The following is a 19,096-nucleotide window of genomic DNA, read 5'->3' on the forward strand; positions in this document are numbered from 1 at the left end:
TCTTTACTATCTTTACTATTTTTACCATTTTTCTGTACTCCAACAGGCTCGGCAGTTGTTAGAGATGGAGTTTGCAAATTTATTAACAGTAGGAACAGAAAGGCGACTCGATGAAGCGAATAGTATGAAATCCTGATCCAACTCGTCTAGCAGGCTGCCTCATCTTCAACCACATCACGTCTAGTCCAAAACCCCAGCTATTACTACTCTCTGTATGCAAGTGTGTTGTAAAAGTTGTAAGAGCTTTAAGTATCATTCTAAGGGTATCTTCATACTGTTAAGAGCTGTAACACGCGGTGATATGAAAACACGATCGGACATAATCTGTTAAAAGAAAATGGTGATTTATTGTATGTTCAAGAAGAAAATTTAAAACGTTTTATCAATTTTTATGTCGCGTATGTTTCATAAACCGCTTGTTACGGATTTCGCATAAAAAATAATAATTCTGAATCAATTACTCTCATATAGATACTGAAATGTAGTGAGCGGTCAGGGAATCGTGAAATATATTTTTCCTCGAAAGCCCAAAGAATCAGTTATAGGTAATTACGACAATAATTCTGTCTAATTTCACCTCGATTTCTTAAGAATAGCAAGACTTGTAGCTTTCGGAATAATGAATATCATGGTAGTTCGTAAACATTTTCAGGACGTAATTGCATATTTCTTATACTATATTATGTACTTATACTATGTAACAAATAGTTATAAAACAACTGTCTATTTTGATAATACCACATACCGCACAAAATAAAAATCCCCAAAATTATATTAGTGCCATTGCTCTCGAGGAAACTATTTATGTATAAGGAAAAGACTGCATTCTATATTTCTGCATCTATAAGACGGTGACCTAATAAGCCATATATATATAAAACAATATATACATATATATATATATATGTGTATATGTATATATATGTATATATATACATATATATACACACACACACACACATATTACTTCATACAGAAGGAGCGCTGGAATACTTGTCCTCCTCTGTTATTTCGATAAATTTTAAATGTTTGTAGATCACATATAAACACGTAATATATTAAAGAATTACACCGAAGCAACTATCGTAACTAGAAAATTATCAGACAACCGGTTGCATGGACGTGTTTAAAGGAACTGCTTTTTATTTATCGTGAACTAAGGAACGGACATTTTATACCAAAATAATCGCGCAATGTATAAGTACATGTACGCAAAGTTAGTAGGTGTTATAAAATTAAGGAACTTTGTAACTTTAATTGATAATTGAACTCTATCGATCAGTCACGTATATCGTTATACTGTCTTTATTTTGTTTAATCATAAGGAAATCATGTCTCATTCGGCTCTCTAGCATTTTTTATTCATCCAAAGAAAAGAATTTCATGTCGATAGTTCATTTGCAAGTATTTCTTAACATCTTGTTTCAAAGTTCCAAGAATGATTATTAGTAGACTCGATCGATAGTGAGAAAGAATTCACGAAGATGAAGAGCATTATAAATATAATAAAAAGTCACGAAGTAAAAGAAAGAAAAAATGAAATAAAGAAGAAATGGCCATAACAAGAACAGCAAAAAAAATACACTAACAATGGCCATAAATATTATTTAACAGTAATGACGATGTTGCTGAAGACAATGATTGCGATGATAATTATAATTACTCATTACAAAATGTTATCAGGCTGAAGGTGTGGCGAAAGACTGAGATTACGACAGTGACTGTAATGATAAAACTGGTCATGATAGAGACGATCACAATAATGATGATAAGTTATAATGGGATGTTGTTAATGTTGTTGATACTTGAGGAATCGTTGTTGATGTTTGTTTCCCTGTGAACTACCCCCTGCGAGCTGTTCATTCGTTGTAACTTCATTGCTCTGCACGACCTTCCGAATGGGCGCATACGTACCAAATAGTTTCTACCAAAGAAATTACAATGCAGTACGATGATTGCACAGTCGTATACGTGTGTACAAGAATGTAACGTTGACACTTGACATATATGTACGCAGTAGGAAGATCAAAATATGTCTTACATGTAAAGATCATAATGTACAGTCTCATTCTTCGGCGTGTAGAAAACTTTTTCTTTTCTAAGTACCACCGATCAGTTGAAATATTTCTAGATAATCAGAAAGACTCGCTAAGCCAAAGCAACGTTACGCTACCTCAATACTGAGACAAGGTGGTACGCTCCTGTTTCTTTATATAAATGTTTTAATAACTGGTCCTATGATTTTTAATCGTCGGTTAATTCCTTTCGGGGATGTTAAGTCCGAATTTCTTGTTGATATTGTGTTGAAAGATAAGTCATCGTAGTAAAAACGTTTGCACATGCAAATTATATTATTTAGTTATTAAAGAAAGCTGATTATCGGGATATAAAAAAAAGCAACGATTAATAATTCAGAACTGCACGCGCGTTTAGTTATTTTAGTTACACCGAACAATCTCCAAAATACTAGTAGAAAAGTTTATTTGAGGTAAAACATTTCTACAATAGTATTACAATGTATACCCTTTTTTAATCCTAATGTAATGCTACACGATTGTACAGAACTAATTTGTACAAATGAATAGATATACAAAACTGAGTCACTTTGTGAAACAGAATGGCCGTCTCTCCCTTTCGGAAGTGTCTGCAGTATGTGTAAATGACTGAACTTATTTTTAATGTACGCTAGTTAATAGTGTCAATGGACATTCCAAGGAAAAGAAATAAAAGCAAACCTTCCAAAAAGCAGCCACATTCATAATCGCATATATGTAAATCATGACTCGATATGTAGCAGCTTTGCCGCCTTCTATGTATTTAACTATAAATATTTACATAGATACGAAAAAATTTCGCCTGAATCCAGCCTCCGACTGCTCGGTATCGAATAGAGCTTGAATAAGCAAAACTAATAGCATCTACTATATACGTAATGTTTTTACCAAAAAATAATGAACAACTGCTTAAACTTACGATTTGTTTTGCTTTCGATTTTCTTTAATTCGGTACAAATTTATGCCCATAAAAGGATATGTATTATACCCTTTTAGAGTGTACATGCTGATGAAGAAGCAAAGCAATGAATATTAAATATTGTCTTCAGCAATGCTGAGCAAACAGTTTTGTTTAAATGTAACAGCTTTATGTGTTGTATAGCAAATTATCAATATCTAAAGAAAGACACTTATAATATTTAAGTTTCTTTATTATCAGTTTACACATATCATAAGATTGTAAAAAGTATGGAGGAAATGAAATTACATTAAATGAAATATTATTCTTCTGCATAATTCATTTTCAGTTCTTAGAAGAAATATACATGCTAATACATGGTAAAAACATGCACGTAAAACATATGTAATATTGTGATGTAACAGTATGTATTATGTGTTATTTCACAATGTATCTTTTGTTTCATACACTCTTTTTGTATGCTCAATTCGGCCGAACTGCCGGAAGAACAAGTTTAACGTTATTCTGGATTTTTGTATGACATATGTTTGTGTGTGTTAATGCTAGTATTGTACATATGTATGCGCGTGCGTACGTGTGTGAGTGTGTATGTGTATATATCTTTCCCTGTGTATATACGAATTATTTATTAACATCCCTGTAATTTTTTTAACATTTCATTGCAAAGCCCAATGCAGGTAAATATACTACAATCCTAATAATAACAAATGTTAAATCGCTATTAAATATCCAATTACTTTACTTCTGAATGAATATTATAGTAAATTTTGTTGGAATATATCTATATGATGGAATTTTTAGATTAGATTGCTGCAGTAATCTGGAAAGAATAATATTGGGTTGGCAATTAAGTGATTGCGGATTTTGTCAATACCACCTAATGACAAAATCCATAATCACTTAGTTACCAACCCAGTAGTAAATATGCAACAAATATTTCAAATAAATTTATTCAGAAGCAAAGGAAATCGATCAAAATAAAAAATTGTGTGTGCAACAAGTGCATGGGTTGGGCCCATTTTAAATGAAAAGAAAATATTTGGTTTATGTAACATTTTTGTCAGAAGCATCAACTACAAGATAAATCAAAACCCAAGAGATTTGTAGATCGTTCAAAAATGTTTGTCTTGTATGCGATGATTCTGTACAAGTGCATAAATCATCGATATGTAATTATATTGATTTTTATTTATATCTGACTATTTTACCTGGACACTCAGGTAATTGTGCCAGCATAAAAATTTTCAATTGTGCTAGTAAGCGGGTAATCGTCAGAAATATTTCTAAATGTGAAGTAGTATAAAACTATACATACATATATTTGTATGTGTTTTATATATATGTATGTATAGTATAGTACACAGTGCACAAAGAAATAAATTTTTTAATTATTATCAGAAGATGGTTGCTAAAATGATTAGTTAAATTTTATATTGTTCTTATAAATCAGTTTTTTATGATATTTGTACTTATTCGTTTATCATGGAATTTTTATTTACTTAAGTTATATATTCCATATTCAGAATAATTTTATACTTGAAAAGTATAAAGGAATATTGTTTCTAACATTTGCAAATCACTTTACATGATTATTTATTTCTTTAAGATATTTTTAATTTTTTTCAAAAATAAATAGAAAACAAATATTAGACATTATGTTATTTCAATATTGTAAATGATGAAACTTAAAATGTTTGCTAGAAATTTAAATATCATTTCAAATATAAATATACGTATATATACATAAACGCACATGTATATACGTGTGTATATATACATATATGTATAAAACTGTGGCAAATATGAAAATGAAGTGTGCGTGTGAGAAAAGTGACGGACTATTCAAATAATACCATATATCTGAATGAGTGCACTGTGCGATTAATGCATAAATCATTTGCCCTTCTTTTCTTTTTAAAAATTTTAAATGTCATGTACTACTTCACGTTTCTTATATCGAATGTAAAATAGTGTGTTTCCTGTTAACATAAAGCAACTTTTTAGCTGTGATGTTAACAATAGAGAATTCATATGGAGATGCAAAACAGGAGGGGAATTAGTATAATAGAAATGAATTTCGTGTTATATTTATTATAATGACAATTCAGTATTATGATATGTACCAATGTTTGCAGACTAAGAATTCTACTACCAGTTAATGTCATTGCTAACAGAATGTGACAAGAAACTATAAAACAGCACACATTTAAAAAGAATCACAACGAGGCACAAATTTTGACAGGGACAGTGGATAACTTTCTGTGCCCACAGTACACTTGGAATCTTAAGCAACCAAGAATTGGATCTGAGATTTCATAATACAAGTATACGCGCGTGTGAAAAGTACTAAAAAAAAATCATGGAAAATGGGGACGATAACAGATCATAGTTATCGCATAAATAATTATAACGATAATATTATTATTGCTACCATTACTGCTGCTAGTGCTACTACTATAATTATTACTATTACTACAACTACCATTACTGCTACCACTATCATAACTATTACTACAACTACAGCTACTACCATTACCAATATAAATTGTCCTTGTAATTTTTATATGCTAAGTGTATACTTTAATAGGATAAATGAAAAAGTATGGGAAATGAGTCACAGTAAATGTAACATAACAGCCCTGCTTGTATAAGGGGGCAGAAACTATGTTAACTGAACTATGAATTATAAATATTGTATAAGACGATAAATAATAATTATTATTATCATTATTATAATTATTATCAATTGAATTAGCAAATTGTAATCTACCCATCAACAACCATTTTGGAATAAGGGAGATTTAAGTCTGTAATTCGTGTATAACAAAAATCAAGCTGTACAATGTTGTTGTTATTGCTGTTGTTTTTTTACTATCCTTAATCTCATTCTTTAATCTCTTCTAGAAGCAAATGTTTTTTTGAAAAAGGATAAAAATGGAATACAAATTTATTTATTATATATTTTATTAAAGCTCATTACACAATACAAAACATTTCTTATATTACTCCGGAAATGTTCGAAGTGTTCTTGACCTATCGTAACATGTAAAATATAACCTCAAAATGTAAAATATGTTGTTATTTTTAAGAGTATTGTACTTTATATTACTTTTGATTAATTTTACACAAAATATCATTGGAAATGAATTTTGTGATATACCAGATGAACATGAAGAAACTAACAATAAATGCAGCGTTCAATCACGTTACTCGCAAAATCGGTCTGAGCTTACTTCTTTGTTATATATAAATATAAATAAATAAATAAATATATATATATATATATATATATATATATATATCACCTTAAAATTAATATTTTTTACATAAATAATGATTTTTCAGTTATATACTCTACGATGTTAATCCTCCGGAAGGATTTAACTTAAGAAGGGACGTTTTTATTCGTGTTGCAGTTTTTATAAAAAATTTAATCAAGCAAGAAAAAGATTTTAAATGGCAATTAGTTTTGCCACCATGGGGTAATTTTATAATGTACAAGTAGTTTTTGTATCATTTTATTTTTATTCTATTTTTACAGGTAATTTGTATCATTGGCGTAGTAAACACATAGGATATCAAACACAATTGCCTTGGAGTCTATTTTTTGACATTTCGAGTTTACAAAAATATATACCAGTTATTGAAATATATCAGTTTTTACAAGGTATAAAATTTCATTTATTTATTGTGAACAATAAAATCAATAGAGATTTGCATTTTCAGAATATCCTTCAGAAAATAATGAAACACGTCTTGATGTTGTATATATTTTACAAAACGACGAAGAAATGTTCAGGACAGGTAAATTTGAAGATAAAAATGAAATAATAGAATGTAATGATAAATCATTACAATTTCATAAAGTAGAATCAGAAAAGTATATTGGATATTTTTGGGGATATCATAATATAACTTCTAGAGTTGTTAAGTGTATTAAATTTCATGGTATGACGTCTGATCTTAAACAAAACCTTAAACCTAATGTTTACAGGTAAGAAAATATATAATTTGTTTAACAATACTCAAATTTCACATACAATATCTTTTACAACTAATTTAATTATTACGATAGATCTATAATGTTTGATCACATGGAGATTGCATTACATGACTTTTATGGTACAAAAGAATATTGGAAAGCTAGACGTAGTATGCGATATAATTCTGAATTATATAATATTGCTAATGAATATAGAAAAACTTTCCTTAATTCAACAAATGAATATGATAACACTGAACGACCAGATGACTGGACTAAAGAAAAAGTATCTAATTTCACTTAAGTTAATAAAAAGATTTAAATTATAAAATACAACCTTTTTCTAATTATAGGGTATAAGGAATGCAGTTGGAGGACCTTATTTATCAGTCCATTTAAGAAGACGCGATTTTTTAATTGGTCGCCCTTCAACAGTGCCAACAATACAATCTGCTGCTTCTCAGTTAAAAAATAAATTGGACGAACTACAATTAAAATCTTTGTTTGTTGCTACAGATGCAACACAAGAAGGTAAATCATACCGAAACTTCCTTAAGAGATTAATACATGGGCACATCTATTAATTATATAAATTTGTTTAGAATTCAGTGAACTCAAACAGTACCTATCTAATTATACAGTTCTTAGATTTATTTCATCAGATTACGTCTTAAGTAAATTTAAAGACGGCGGGGTTGCAATTATTGACCAAATAATTAGTTCCCATGCTAGGTAAGAATTAACAATAATATATCTCATGTTTTATATTATGAATAGAAATAATGTATTATTTGCATCCTTTTGTAGATATTTTATAGGAACATATGAATCGACATACACATTTAGAATACAAGAAGATAGGGAAATCATTGGTTTTCCTACTAGAACAACATTTAATTATTTATGTAAAGGTACTGAGAAATGTGACTCTAATGGACAATGGGAAATTGTTTGGTAATGTATAAAAATATGTATGTATAAGTTATATTACACAATAAAATCAATGACTAAGTTTAGACACACATTTTAACATGATGTGTGTATAAGTACAATCTGTCCTTATATGTCTATGTGTCTTTGCCGATATTAATTATCTCCCTAGATAATGGTTTTTCTTAACTTATCACTGGTTTACCAATTAATTCTTGTTCCCGACGAAGTTCTTGCTCTCGTTGTTGCTCTCTATTTAAGGCCTCCTTCTGTATTATCTGCTGCAACCTTGACGCTCGTTTCTACACAAATATAATTTGTACATTACATAAATAATAGTAAATTAGAAATATATATATGTATAGTATATAAATATTATAACTCACTTTTAATCTGAATGTCCTCTCATGAATGGAAGCCATTTCTTTTTTCATTAATATTAATTTACCTTGACTAACTTTAATCATCTGAAACTGTAATATATGTTTCTCTTATATATTTTATATTTTGGGCCATTCTTTTATATCAAAAATTTCTGTAAAATGAAATTTATATTTCAATATCAATATACTTACCGTTTCATTTAGTTTAACATCATCAAAAACATTTTGAAGTTTTTTGTTCTCAGTTTGCATCTGATCGAGCAAAGTCTCTTGCTTATTTCTAAACAAAAATAGCAAGAAACATAAAATCAGGAAATACTTGTATTTCTTATTGCTACTTACTTTACTTCATCAAGTTTTTTCTCAGTTTGTTCCCACTGTTCTTGATATTGATTTAAAAACCCTTCTGCTAATTTCTTCACAGCTACTTTGAAGTCAAATTCAACTTCTTTGCTATAAAATTTTGGGAAAATGTGATGTATATTATTGATACTCATAATTGTGTACAATTATAAATAAATGAATTTTATATGTAATTGTAAAGTGCGACAGCGACTATATTTACAAACAATTGTAAAATAAATAAATAATGTGAAACGCAGAAAGTTACCTATCGCGTTTCTCAATTTGTAATTGAAGTTCTCTTGCTTCTGCCTCTTCCATATCTGTCATCATTGTTTGTGTTTTTTTATTGTTATTATAATTATCCACTAAATTATAGTATAAAAAATTTTGGATGTAAATTTAATGTAAACAATAACATTAACTATGACTTTGTCATCTACGAGATCAACTATAGCTGTTCGAAATGAACATGAATTGTGGTGATAACTATAAGATAACTTTATACGCAACTTTCGTATCGACGATTATCTTTCTAGCATATGTTTGTTTCATGCTCTTGATATAACTTGAACATAACCAAGAAAAAAGTTGTAAAGAAAAATATTTATTGTTTATGAAGTGGAATAATATGTTTTTGAAATATAATGAGAAGCTTGATGAACGTTTCTACATGAGATGGAGCATTTTCCAAATAGAGAATATATTATGGTAGCTCCTGGAGTAAACACTGTAGCGGTGCTTCTAAATATAGGATTTATTTTTAGGTTGGAGCTAGCCATAGTTTGAATCAAGAATTTGATCTAAAACTGCATTTCTAGACGGTTTTGTAATAGGTGTGAAAGATGTTTATTTCTGAATGACATCTTTAAGCTCACTTCTGTTTTTCACTGATAATTTATTTGTGTTTCATTTTGAATAATATTACCATTTAACTATTCAAATTTTTAAGTATCCTACATTAAACATGTAAATACTGTTTTTTTTTAAATGTTTTGTTTCTGTGAAATAACTTGGACAATTTTAGACATATAGAAAATACAAGTGACTAGAAATGTATATTGTTGCAGTGATAAAAATGGCAAATGACTTAATAATAAGAGGCAAGGATAGATTGCAAGAAATTAGCATGAAATTAGAGCAAAGCCATTTGGTTTATCTACAAACAGACGACAGTCCTTTAAAATTACAACAGCGTCATAAACTTGAAGGTAAATATATAATAAATATATAAATATGTAACAATATTGAATGCTTAATTTTTAACAATTTTCTGTATTTTAGGTTTTATTAAAGAGAATCTTTGTCTTGTTCCAAATGAAAATAAATATGTATTTCAAGAAACCGCAGATATATTACACAGATCAGCAGCCACATTGCAAGATTTTAGTGGATATAGAGCCGCAACTGCCTGGAGTGCTATTTCTTTATATGCTGCCAATCTTTTGGCTCAACCTTGGAGAAGAGAATATAGAACATTAAAGGTTAATATTTTTGTAATCTTTTGCATTGCTTTTTTCAAGCTATGAAAATGTTCAATTAATTAATCTTTGCTTTATATTAGACTTATAGTGGATATTATAAGCATGAAGTAGAAGCAAATTTAATAGGAGCAGAATTAATGTTTGAACAAATGGGATACAAACATACAGGGTTAGGAGTGCTTACTTTGGAGGGTCCTATTGACCCTGATAAAGTATCTTGTGTAAGCAGAGATGCAATAGTTGCTTTTGTTGAATGTCAGGTAAGAATATTTATTATGATACTTTTATAGTACTTTTTCTATAAAGATACACTTAAATAAAAGAGTTACAATTTTAAACGTAGATCTTGAAGCAAATATGGGAGAGTGTTTCACAGAATTATAGTATCTCATGGTTAGAAGTATTAGAATTTCGGGAAAATCACGTTGGTACACCAGAACAAGCAATCAGAGCATTGAACTATCGTTTTCTTGAGAAAATGCATCAAACTCGAACAAAAGCGGAAAATTATAGGGATTATCATTATCCGCAAACCACATGTGTGGATGCGGTATCACCGTCGATTCCTTATCACATTATGCCTCCCAGTTATAATACATCAATGCCTGCTTGTCATTCAGAATACAGGTATATCGAAGATACGAATTCGATACCTGGAACTTACAAATATTTTCAACCAGTAGATCACAATTTTGGAAATCGATGTAGTGCCTATGGATGTTTACCACATGGTAATAAATATATGAGTGGAGTCAATCCGTATTATACTACAATGCCAGGATATACAAGAGTACCAACGGGTAGACTAATTGAGGTTGATATGCCGGTTTCGGTTGCAAATTATGATAAATTACATAATCGAAAGATATCTCATAGAATATCAGATTTGGAGGAAGTAGATTTTTATAGAAGACAATCTAGCGATGGAAATCATTACGATTACGGAAAAATCGATAGAAAATCTGCAAGATCGGTCGGTGAAAGGAACAATTATGATTCTTGGGACTTTGTGTATAGAAATTTAGAAAGTTTAGGCTATTCTAAAGATCTTGGTAATCGAGAAGATATTTTACACAAACGGGAATGCGAGTCCCGATTGAGTAAACAAAAATCTTTTAAACAAAATGATAACGATGAGAAACATAGTATACATCGGTCTGAAAAAAGGAGGAGTGGAAGAACCGATGTGAATGACATCGATTCGTCTATGACAAATGGCCGACATCATCATCACGATACATTACCCTTCAAAAAGAAGTCTTCTTCCTTCGATTTAATGGACTCGAATAGATATCACGATGCATCTTCAGAAAGTCAATCATCTCCTCATAGTAATGAAAAAAGACATGGTAGTCAGACGCTTCCAATTCAACGTTCACATCGATCGGCGGATCAAATTGTAAAAATCGCGGATACATTGAAGAACTTAGAACTTTCTCACTCGGAAAAAAGAAATGAAACAGAAGATAAAGCTGTAAATTGGAATTGTGCTACTTGCACCTATCTTAATTCTTCATCGAAAGAAATTTGTGAGATGTGTGGAAAGTCTAGGCACAAAGGAAACGAGGATAAACCATTAGCAAGTGGTGGAAAAGAATGTCCACGATGTACATTAGTAAACGAGAAAAATGTCTCGGTCTGTGATGCTTGTGGTATCAGTTTAAAAGATTCACCTACTTATATTTAGATATTTAACTGTTCGAAACAAGTATCATATTCCATTGTTTTCCACGTGTCTGAAATTTTAAAAAAGGAAGTGGTAAGTATACATTTCCAGGATGCTCGATATTGTCCTAAGAAGAATATTTGAAATGTTTGAAAAAGATGTTAGTACTTATAATGCTGAAAATAGCTGATATAAGTAGTAACAATTTTTCTTGATTGCTTTATTTAGAGAACAAATTTTAAAGGGTATTATTATATTAATGAAATTTAGAATTTCATAAAGCATATAACATGGGAGGGGAGAAATATGAAATTATTTATTTAAACTTGTTTGAATAGATTTGTGATATGGGTACATTAGTATTACGATAGTACATACACTGGTGGCCTATCATTAATTTGTGTGTGGATATTATTTGCTGCATAAAATTATTTCTTTTATTTGTTTTATTTTAATATAGGACTTTATTTTGTAAAATTTTATCTATTCGATTAAATCACTTTTATTAAAAATCTATTTAAGTATACATTTGACTTGATTTTTGATATTAAAAATTAACCTAGTAAAAAATTATTTTCAATTTGTGTAGTAAAAACTATTAAAATGAAGTAAAAACTATTTATTCTATAGCGTATAAATACATATATTATATCCATAGTGAAAACTTGTATTTTAACAAAAAAATTATCTGTTGAATATATTGGACTGTTATTTAGAAAAGAAATATTAACGTGTATTGTACAATACATATGTACACACACAGATATATACGGCATCAAATTATATTTTATATATAATGTATTGTTTTTCTTTATTAACTTTTATTTACATTGATATCACAAAATTAAGAATATTATTAAACGTAATTGCAAAAGTTATTTTTTGATTGTGAAGCAATTAGAGATATTGCATGTTGTTGTATTATCTGAATTGAGAAAAGGAGAAATATTAATAACATCATCCATTTTATAATGGTAATGTTATTTATTGTTTACATCACCTTTTGTTTTAACTGGACAATATTGTTGTCAAATTACAATATTTGTGTACCTTTAGAAAACAAATGTAAATTAAATGATAATTGATAGATCGCACAGTATACAGATTAATAAGTATGTAATTTGAATCTATATATCTTGTTGATACGTTTTGATTACTGAAATTTAAAAATCGTATTGTGCAATTGTTAATTTTATACTGAAATCTATTTTTCGTAGTTTGATATTTATTTATACATTCCCAATGCTGCAATGCTATTCATAAAATATGTAATATTAAATATACATTTTTTTTAAATTTTATTTGTACCTTATTTGAAACAATATAAATTTAGTTTAAGCCACACATATTATAGTCTTTACATATCAATCTATTTATGATAATTTGAGTGCTCTTTCATTGCATATAATATGTTGTTATAGCTTTATTTAACTTTGGATTAGTTTGTAAGTACAAAGTTTTGTTTTCAATATCTTTAATTTGTTGAAGTTGTTACAAAAGATAAATTACATATTCTAAAGTCTTTTTAGCATAGTAATTATTGCAAGATGATATAGATGTTTTAAAACTTTTAATCATTTAATTTGTAATTTTCTCATTTTTAATTATAAACGCTTTGCCAGGATTTATAAAAGAGAAATTCCTTGCTATTATCTTCAAAATATTTTTTACTATGAATTCCAAAATTTGTAACGGAACAATAAACTTTATAACGTCACGTTTCGATAAAAAATGTTCTCTTTGTACTTCAAATATATAAACTGTTTAAATGTAAAAATAACTTTACTGAAATCTACTTTTAACGTTTACGAAAGTCTGATATTTTAACGGAAATAAGAGAAAACGGCTAATATTTTTTCATTGAATGCACGTAAAAGGAATAAGTGAATAATAAAATAAACAGTTAATGTAAAAAGGATATATGTATGTCTTGTAATAGTTATTGTAATATATTCTATTATGTACAGATAATAAATAATATTTAATATAGATTATGCAAAATATGTACTTTATTTTTTAGTACTAAAATATTAAAGGTATGTAATATTCATATTATATACGTATATAAACTTAATATTAAAACAAATATGAATATTGCACTGCTTGTCTCTAACAATAATAGATGTAGAATGAAGCAAAGGCTAGTAGAAATATAGAAGAAAATTTAGGTAACTTTCGATGAAAAGAGAGGAGAAATAAGAAAAAGAGAAATAAAAATGATATGGTGATAATGATAGATAATGATAGATAAAATAAATGATAGATAAAATAAAAAAGGTTCGGAAGGTACAGAAGAAAAGAAGAAGAAGAAATAACATAATAATAAAGGGATTGAAGTTGGAAGCGAAGTGCAAAAGTAGTGAAGCAAAGGAATTCTTTAAAAAAGAGCTACATCTGGAACAATAACAGACTACTTTGTATATTATACTACTTTGTATATTTAACGTATATTTTTTGTACATTTATCTAGCATCTTTAAAGCAGCATGATGGATTTTCTGGTCCAATTTATCTATAAATTATAATAAGAATAATAAGAATTATTTTGAATAAAAAATGCACCACTAAAAATGAACAAATACTTACAAATTTTATGTTTTCCTTGTATCGGAAATTTAATTGGCAATGCAACAAAATTTTCGCATATAAAAACATAAGGACTATCACTTTCTCCATCTGGGTACAATTTCCTATATTCTTCTTGTGGTAAAACATTAGTAACTGTTACACATCCTAATAGACAACCAGTTGAATAAACTTCAGGAAACATTATTTTTTCTGTAAAACATCAACGTAATTTGCGATAATCTATAAACTACAATATAATTATGGTGAAATTTTACTTTTTATTCATAAATCTAATTTATACTAACCATTTTTTAAAACACGGTAATATTGTTCTACAGTTGAAATTTCCTCCTTAGATGGTATTTTAGATGCTGCAGCAATCCATAATCTTCCTCTATGTGATGAGTACCATGTACGACCTTCATGACTATAATAGTAATAAAGTGTTAGGTATTCTTATAGAATTATATAATTTTCTTATATAAATATTCATATTGGAATTAATCTGTTTAAAATATTATAAACTTACACTTTTATTCCAGCCACTAATAAAGATGCATAAGGTTGGTGCATGCTCAAACATAAGCCAGAATCAGACATTTCTAAATACTCTTTGTCTTGAATAATATTTCGTATGTTAGAAGAAATGTTCATTCTTGATGTTCGTAGTTCCAATTCATGTGATTCCACATACTGTACAATTAGAATTCAACATTATGTTTCTTTCATATAACAACGATACGAATATATTTAATTATTTGTTAAAACAATATTTTTACCTTGGGGCGAGTAAATTCTATATTTGGGCAACTATTACTATTTTCTATTTCACTGAATGATTCAGATATATCTTGCAAATGTTCTTCATTGAATTCTTCAAAATCCTCAGTTTGTTTCTCTTCAGTTATTTCTCTTCCTGTGAAATCAATAGTTGCATAGATTTTTCTTTTTAAATGAGACATATGCTTCCTTTCATGCATTTCTTCTTCTAACTTCTGTAACTTTTCTCGTTGCTTCTCTGTTAACCATGTATTGTTTGATTGATAATAGTCACATTCATCATCAATTACTTTCGTGTATTGTATGCTGTAAATTAGTACAGCTATATCCTTATTCTTGCATGAAAAAATTATACAGAATTACATATAATGCATACCCATCACGATCATATTCGAGAAGTCTGTCTCTTTGCTTTATTGATTCTTCCAGATTTTTGTTAGTTTTTTGGTTCATCAATTTATTGTATAACTGATCAGCTTGTTTAGTATTACTAGAAAGAATAGTTAGCTCTTTCTGAGAACATACAAGTTCTTCGCAGAAAAAGCAAGGACCAGCTCCTTCTTGAGCACAGACTATTCTACCACAATTGAGGCAGTTACTAATCAATGCATGTCTTTTTGCTTCGCAATTACATTTGTATCTACCTAATAAAATATTTTTATGTCAATTTCAATATTATAGTCCCTTAGTAGTTAATAATTTCTTAATGAATAAAATACCTTTTAATAAAATTTCTCTCTCTTTGCCATCTTGAGAATATATATTGACAAATTTAGTTTTCTTTCTTTCCACTTTATCTACCTTTATAGTTTCTTGCACCTAAATAAGTAACATGTAGTATTAATGTAGCATTATAAATCTGAAATAAAAACTTCAAATGATATTGTTGACATATACCTGTTTATTTTCTTTGGTCTCTTTTCCTTTCACTTTTCCTTTCTTTTTTTCATTTTGCTTTTTCTTTCCATTATTCATATCATTTTCTTTCTTATATTTGGCTTGATCTTTGCTTGAAGCTGAAATAATGTTCCGAAATGATAAAGGCATTCAATAATTCAATAATTTACATGAATGATACAAATATAAACCTTGTCGTTTTTTGAAATCTGAAATAAATTGCCTGTGCTTTCCATTAGTATAATCTAAAAAAGATTGCAAGTAATCATCCAAATCCCTTTCGTTTTCTATTTTCATTAGGAATCTGAAAAAAATATGTCAATATTATCATTATACACATCAAGCAAATATCACTTTATTTTGTTATAATTTTCTTACTCGGCCATCTCCTTTGGTACTGGGAAATCTAAAATTTCTGATAAATTTTCGTTTATCCAGTTCTCCATCTTTGCGAAATTGTTAAAATAATATTCTCGAAATATTAGAATAAAATTATTCGTGTACAAATATGTATAAGGTTAACGTTCAAAATTAAACGTTAAAGTTAGTCTTAATGGACACAGAATGATTGCTTTTTTTATTGCTATTTAATAGTTTTCAATGCGCAGAATCTGAAAATGCAAGTCTTAATTTTAGGAATCTAGTAATTAAAAAATTATACGTATGTAAACTTAAGCATTTTTAGCTTAGCTTTTAGCATTTTAGCATTTTAGCATTTTTAGCTTTTATTATTCAACAGGTTACTTTGACACTATATTGTTTCCATCATCTGACTGGCTCGCACAAATGAGTATTCAAATGTTTCTCATTTGAAGATTTGTAAATTTGCTTCTATTTTTTGAGTGTGGATACCGTCGCTGGCTGTAATTAAAGTATCGACCAATAATGTAGATGAACTTTAGCGAAAATTAACATTAACGTAGGACGGCCGGAATTTTATAACTACCCCCATCTAATTTAGTACTCACCTACAAATTCCTAGAAAATATCCCTAGAAAACATATAGACATATCCCTAGAAAAACATTTGACTTATCCCGCTTAACTGGCCGTCACTCACGTGCATTTGTTACAGCCAGTGACTGCACTAATTGTATAAATACGCTAAAACTGCTCAACTTTACATATACATAACTCTGTCTGTCTCACAAAATGAGACCTTTTCTTCTCCTTCATCATAATACTTTTTGACTCAATAGATGAACGGTTTCCCCTAGCGAGTATTTCTTGAAGATACGATGGAATATAGAATTCTCTTAAGAACTATTTTGACTTAACTAACTAGTAGGTTGAAATGATTTTGATGATTTTTTTAACATTAAGCAATAATTGAAATATTATAGATTTTACCAAATTTTTTAATGTTTTTAGCAAATATGTTAATGATTTCTTATTTTATGAGGTTCGGTACCAAACTGCAGTGACATCTACAGGTAGATTTTATACTTAACTTCGAATTAAAAATTTTAAATTATGTCAAAGGCAATTATTTTAGAAAAGTTCATCATTTTGAGTTTTAATATAAGGTAAGTAAAAAAAGAAAGATTCAAAATAAATAAACATAAACTATACATAGTATAACAATTATAAAAACAAATATTTATTACTTTAATTTGAAATTAGAATTGTTACACAAAAGTTGCGTCTTTTTTAGATGTTCATGCCATGGAGATTAAAAAATTTGCGTAGGTTAACGTAAGACCTTCGGAACATTTAACAAACGGATCTTCCTGCAGTTAAATTTGCATAGCCAGTCGTTCATGCGTCGACACAGTCACGTATTCATGCATACACGAGTTGAGTGTCAATTTCTACCGGTGTTACATAACAATTACCACGACCGATATCATCGTGTTTCATGCATCCATTAAAATTTATCCAAGTGTTGGTACTTATTAAGGCACGTTATTTAGTATAATTATTTAATTACCATATAAAAAAATAAGCTTTTTTGTAAAGAAAATGTCCGTTATTAAAGAAGAAAGTCTTACAATTTTGTTGATCGATTACTATTATCGAATTTTTTCTTTCTTCAAAAGTTTAAAGCTCGCAATAAATAATTCTGTTTGTAATTAGCCATTAATATGTTATATTTTTTCTTTTGCAACATTTTTTTTTTTGTTTTTTCAGTTACTATGGTATCTTTCGATGTGTAAGCAACAATAGAAATTGCAGTTTAGCGCAGCTGCGTGTACTTGAGTTAAGACAATGTAAATAGGTCGCATCGCGAATTGTTCTATTAAGATGGATCATGACACATTGTAATTCGATTTCAACTAGGATGCATCAAAAACATTCGCTATATGTGTCAACGAGATAGAAAATATACCAAGACGCCTTTTAACAATCTACTAAATTATTAATTTAAAGAAAAGAAGAAAATATAAATTTACATGTAAATTTATAATAATGTTCCTCTCTATAAGATACGAAACAGTTGACAAATAAATAAATATATTACGATTATCAATTGGTTATTCGAGTCACGTTATTAGGTCGATTGGCCTGTTAGATGATAAAAGGTTCCTGTACAATGAACTTTCTATATCATTCCGCATCGGGATCATTTGATAATTACTTTCAATCGACGGTTTCATTTGGTCGGTTGCTGTTGAAAGGCGTCTTCATTATTCGCACGTACAATGCACGAATTATACTATAATAGAGTCCGAATGGTTTCAACAGATTCACGGTTGCACCTTGCGTCTATTATCTGTCCTACTATATTAAAAAGTACGATCATATTCTTTAATATTTGCTTTATTATCAAATTAAGAATAAGATTATATCCGAACGATTCTAATATAAAAATTACTTTATAGATACTCCAGCTTTTTAATGGACGATTCTAGTACGATAAAAATCAACCTATCTCATTTTTCGCGACATGCTATTATTTATCTGCAATCGGGTCATCGTAAATATTGCGTCAAAAGCAAACTGCTTTTTGATAAAGTGTATCTTATCACATTGATTCGATATCATCCGTGGAGAATTCAATCGAGGTAGAGTACAAGAGCTAGTGTTTCCTCTATCCTTTAAATTATGATAGGACAAAGAACGTTGTTTGAGATGTATATCTTTATTACTCCT

General features: G+C 28.7%; 5 protein-coding genes across 23 annotated transcripts in view; 3 read left to right on the forward strand and 2 right to left on the reverse strand.

Annotated features, from left to right (window-relative positions):
* Positions 1-5,709, forward strand: part of LOC100652138 (liprin-alpha-1) — a 42,257-nt gene extending 36,548 nt beyond the window's left edge. For all 16 annotated transcript variants that reach the window (XM_048411988.1, XM_048411987.1, XM_048411989.1 and 13 more), the window contains one exon: positions 47-5,709. In XM_048411988.1, the coding sequence (XP_048267945.1) occupies positions 47-136 (90 nt within the window). In that variant the 3' untranslated portion in view covers positions 137-5,709. The remainder of the gene's footprint in view (positions 1-46) is intronic.
* Positions 5,710-5,910: 201 nt separating this feature from the next.
* On the forward strand, positions 5,911-8,004 carry LOC100648800 (GDP-fucose protein O-fucosyltransferase 2). The gene is made up of 8 exons (XM_003400666.3): positions 5,911-6,194; positions 6,319-6,455; positions 6,515-6,640; positions 6,700-6,967; positions 7,049-7,241; positions 7,309-7,486; positions 7,558-7,687; positions 7,763-8,004. Exons 1-8 carry the CDS (start codon positions 6,046-6,048, stop codon positions 7,911-7,913), a joined length of 1,332 nt encoding a protein of 443 aa, XP_003400714.1. The 5' UTR covers positions 5,911-6,045; the 3' UTR covers positions 7,914-8,004.
* LOC100642900 (biogenesis of lysosome-related organelles complex 1 subunit 6) lies at positions 7,018-9,019 on the reverse strand. The gene is made up of 5 exons (XM_003400703.4): positions 8,879-9,019; positions 8,611-8,721; positions 8,461-8,548; positions 8,272-8,358; positions 7,018-8,187 (listed from the first exon to the last, which is right to left on the reverse strand). Exons 1-5 carry the CDS (start codon positions 8,941-8,943, stop codon positions 8,071-8,073), a joined length of 468 nt encoding a protein of 155 aa, XP_003400751.1. The 5' UTR covers positions 8,944-9,019; the 3' UTR covers positions 7,018-8,070.
* A 221-nt stretch (positions 9,020-9,240) lies between these two features.
* Positions 9,241-13,751, forward strand: LOC100648225 (protein tamozhennic). Of its 3 annotated transcripts, none has more exons than XM_012316297.3 (5): positions 9,241-9,377; positions 9,681-9,821; positions 9,895-10,094; positions 10,175-10,354; positions 10,438-13,751. In XM_012316297.3, the coding sequence occupies exons 2-5, from the start codon at positions 9,689-9,691 to the stop codon at positions 11,779-11,781; spliced, it is 1,857 nt and encodes a 618-aa protein (XP_012171687.1). In that variant the 5' UTR covers positions 9,241-9,377; positions 9,681-9,688; the 3' UTR covers positions 11,782-13,751. The 3 variants fall into 3 exon arrangements, with proteins under 3 accessions (XP_012171687.1, XP_012171686.1, XP_003400709.1); XM_012316296.3 differs by having other exon boundaries at positions 9,305-9,446; XM_003400661.4 differs by lacking the exon at positions 9,241-9,377 and adding an exon at positions 9,442-9,579.
* A 427-nt stretch (positions 13,752-14,178) lies between these two features.
* Positions 14,179-16,969, reverse strand: LOC100645891 (activating signal cointegrator 1). 2 transcript variants are annotated; one of them, XM_012316308.3, is made up of 10 exons: positions 16,383-16,969; positions 16,196-16,308; positions 16,005-16,123; positions 15,827-15,926; positions 15,484-15,751; positions 15,107-15,413; positions 14,857-15,020; positions 14,633-14,754; positions 14,346-14,537; positions 14,179-14,271 (listed from the first exon to the last, which is right to left on the reverse strand). In XM_012316308.3, exons 1-10 carry the CDS (start codon positions 16,448-16,450, stop codon positions 14,201-14,203), a joined length of 1,524 nt encoding a protein of 507 aa, XP_012171698.1. In that variant the 5' UTR covers positions 16,451-16,969; the 3' UTR covers positions 14,179-14,200. The 2 variants fall into 2 exon arrangements, with proteins under 2 accessions (XP_012171698.1, XP_048267960.1); XM_048412003.1 differs by lacking the exon at positions 14,179-14,271 and having other exon boundaries at positions 14,347-14,567.
* Positions 16,970-19,096: the final 2,127 nt, after the last annotated feature.

The sequence above is a fragment of the Bombus terrestris genome, chromosome 14 (genome assembly GCF_910591885.1).
Source record: "Bombus terrestris chromosome 14, iyBomTerr1.2, whole genome shotgun sequence".
NCBI classification, from domain to species: Eukaryota; Metazoa; Arthropoda; class Insecta; order Hymenoptera; family Apidae; genus Bombus; species Bombus terrestris.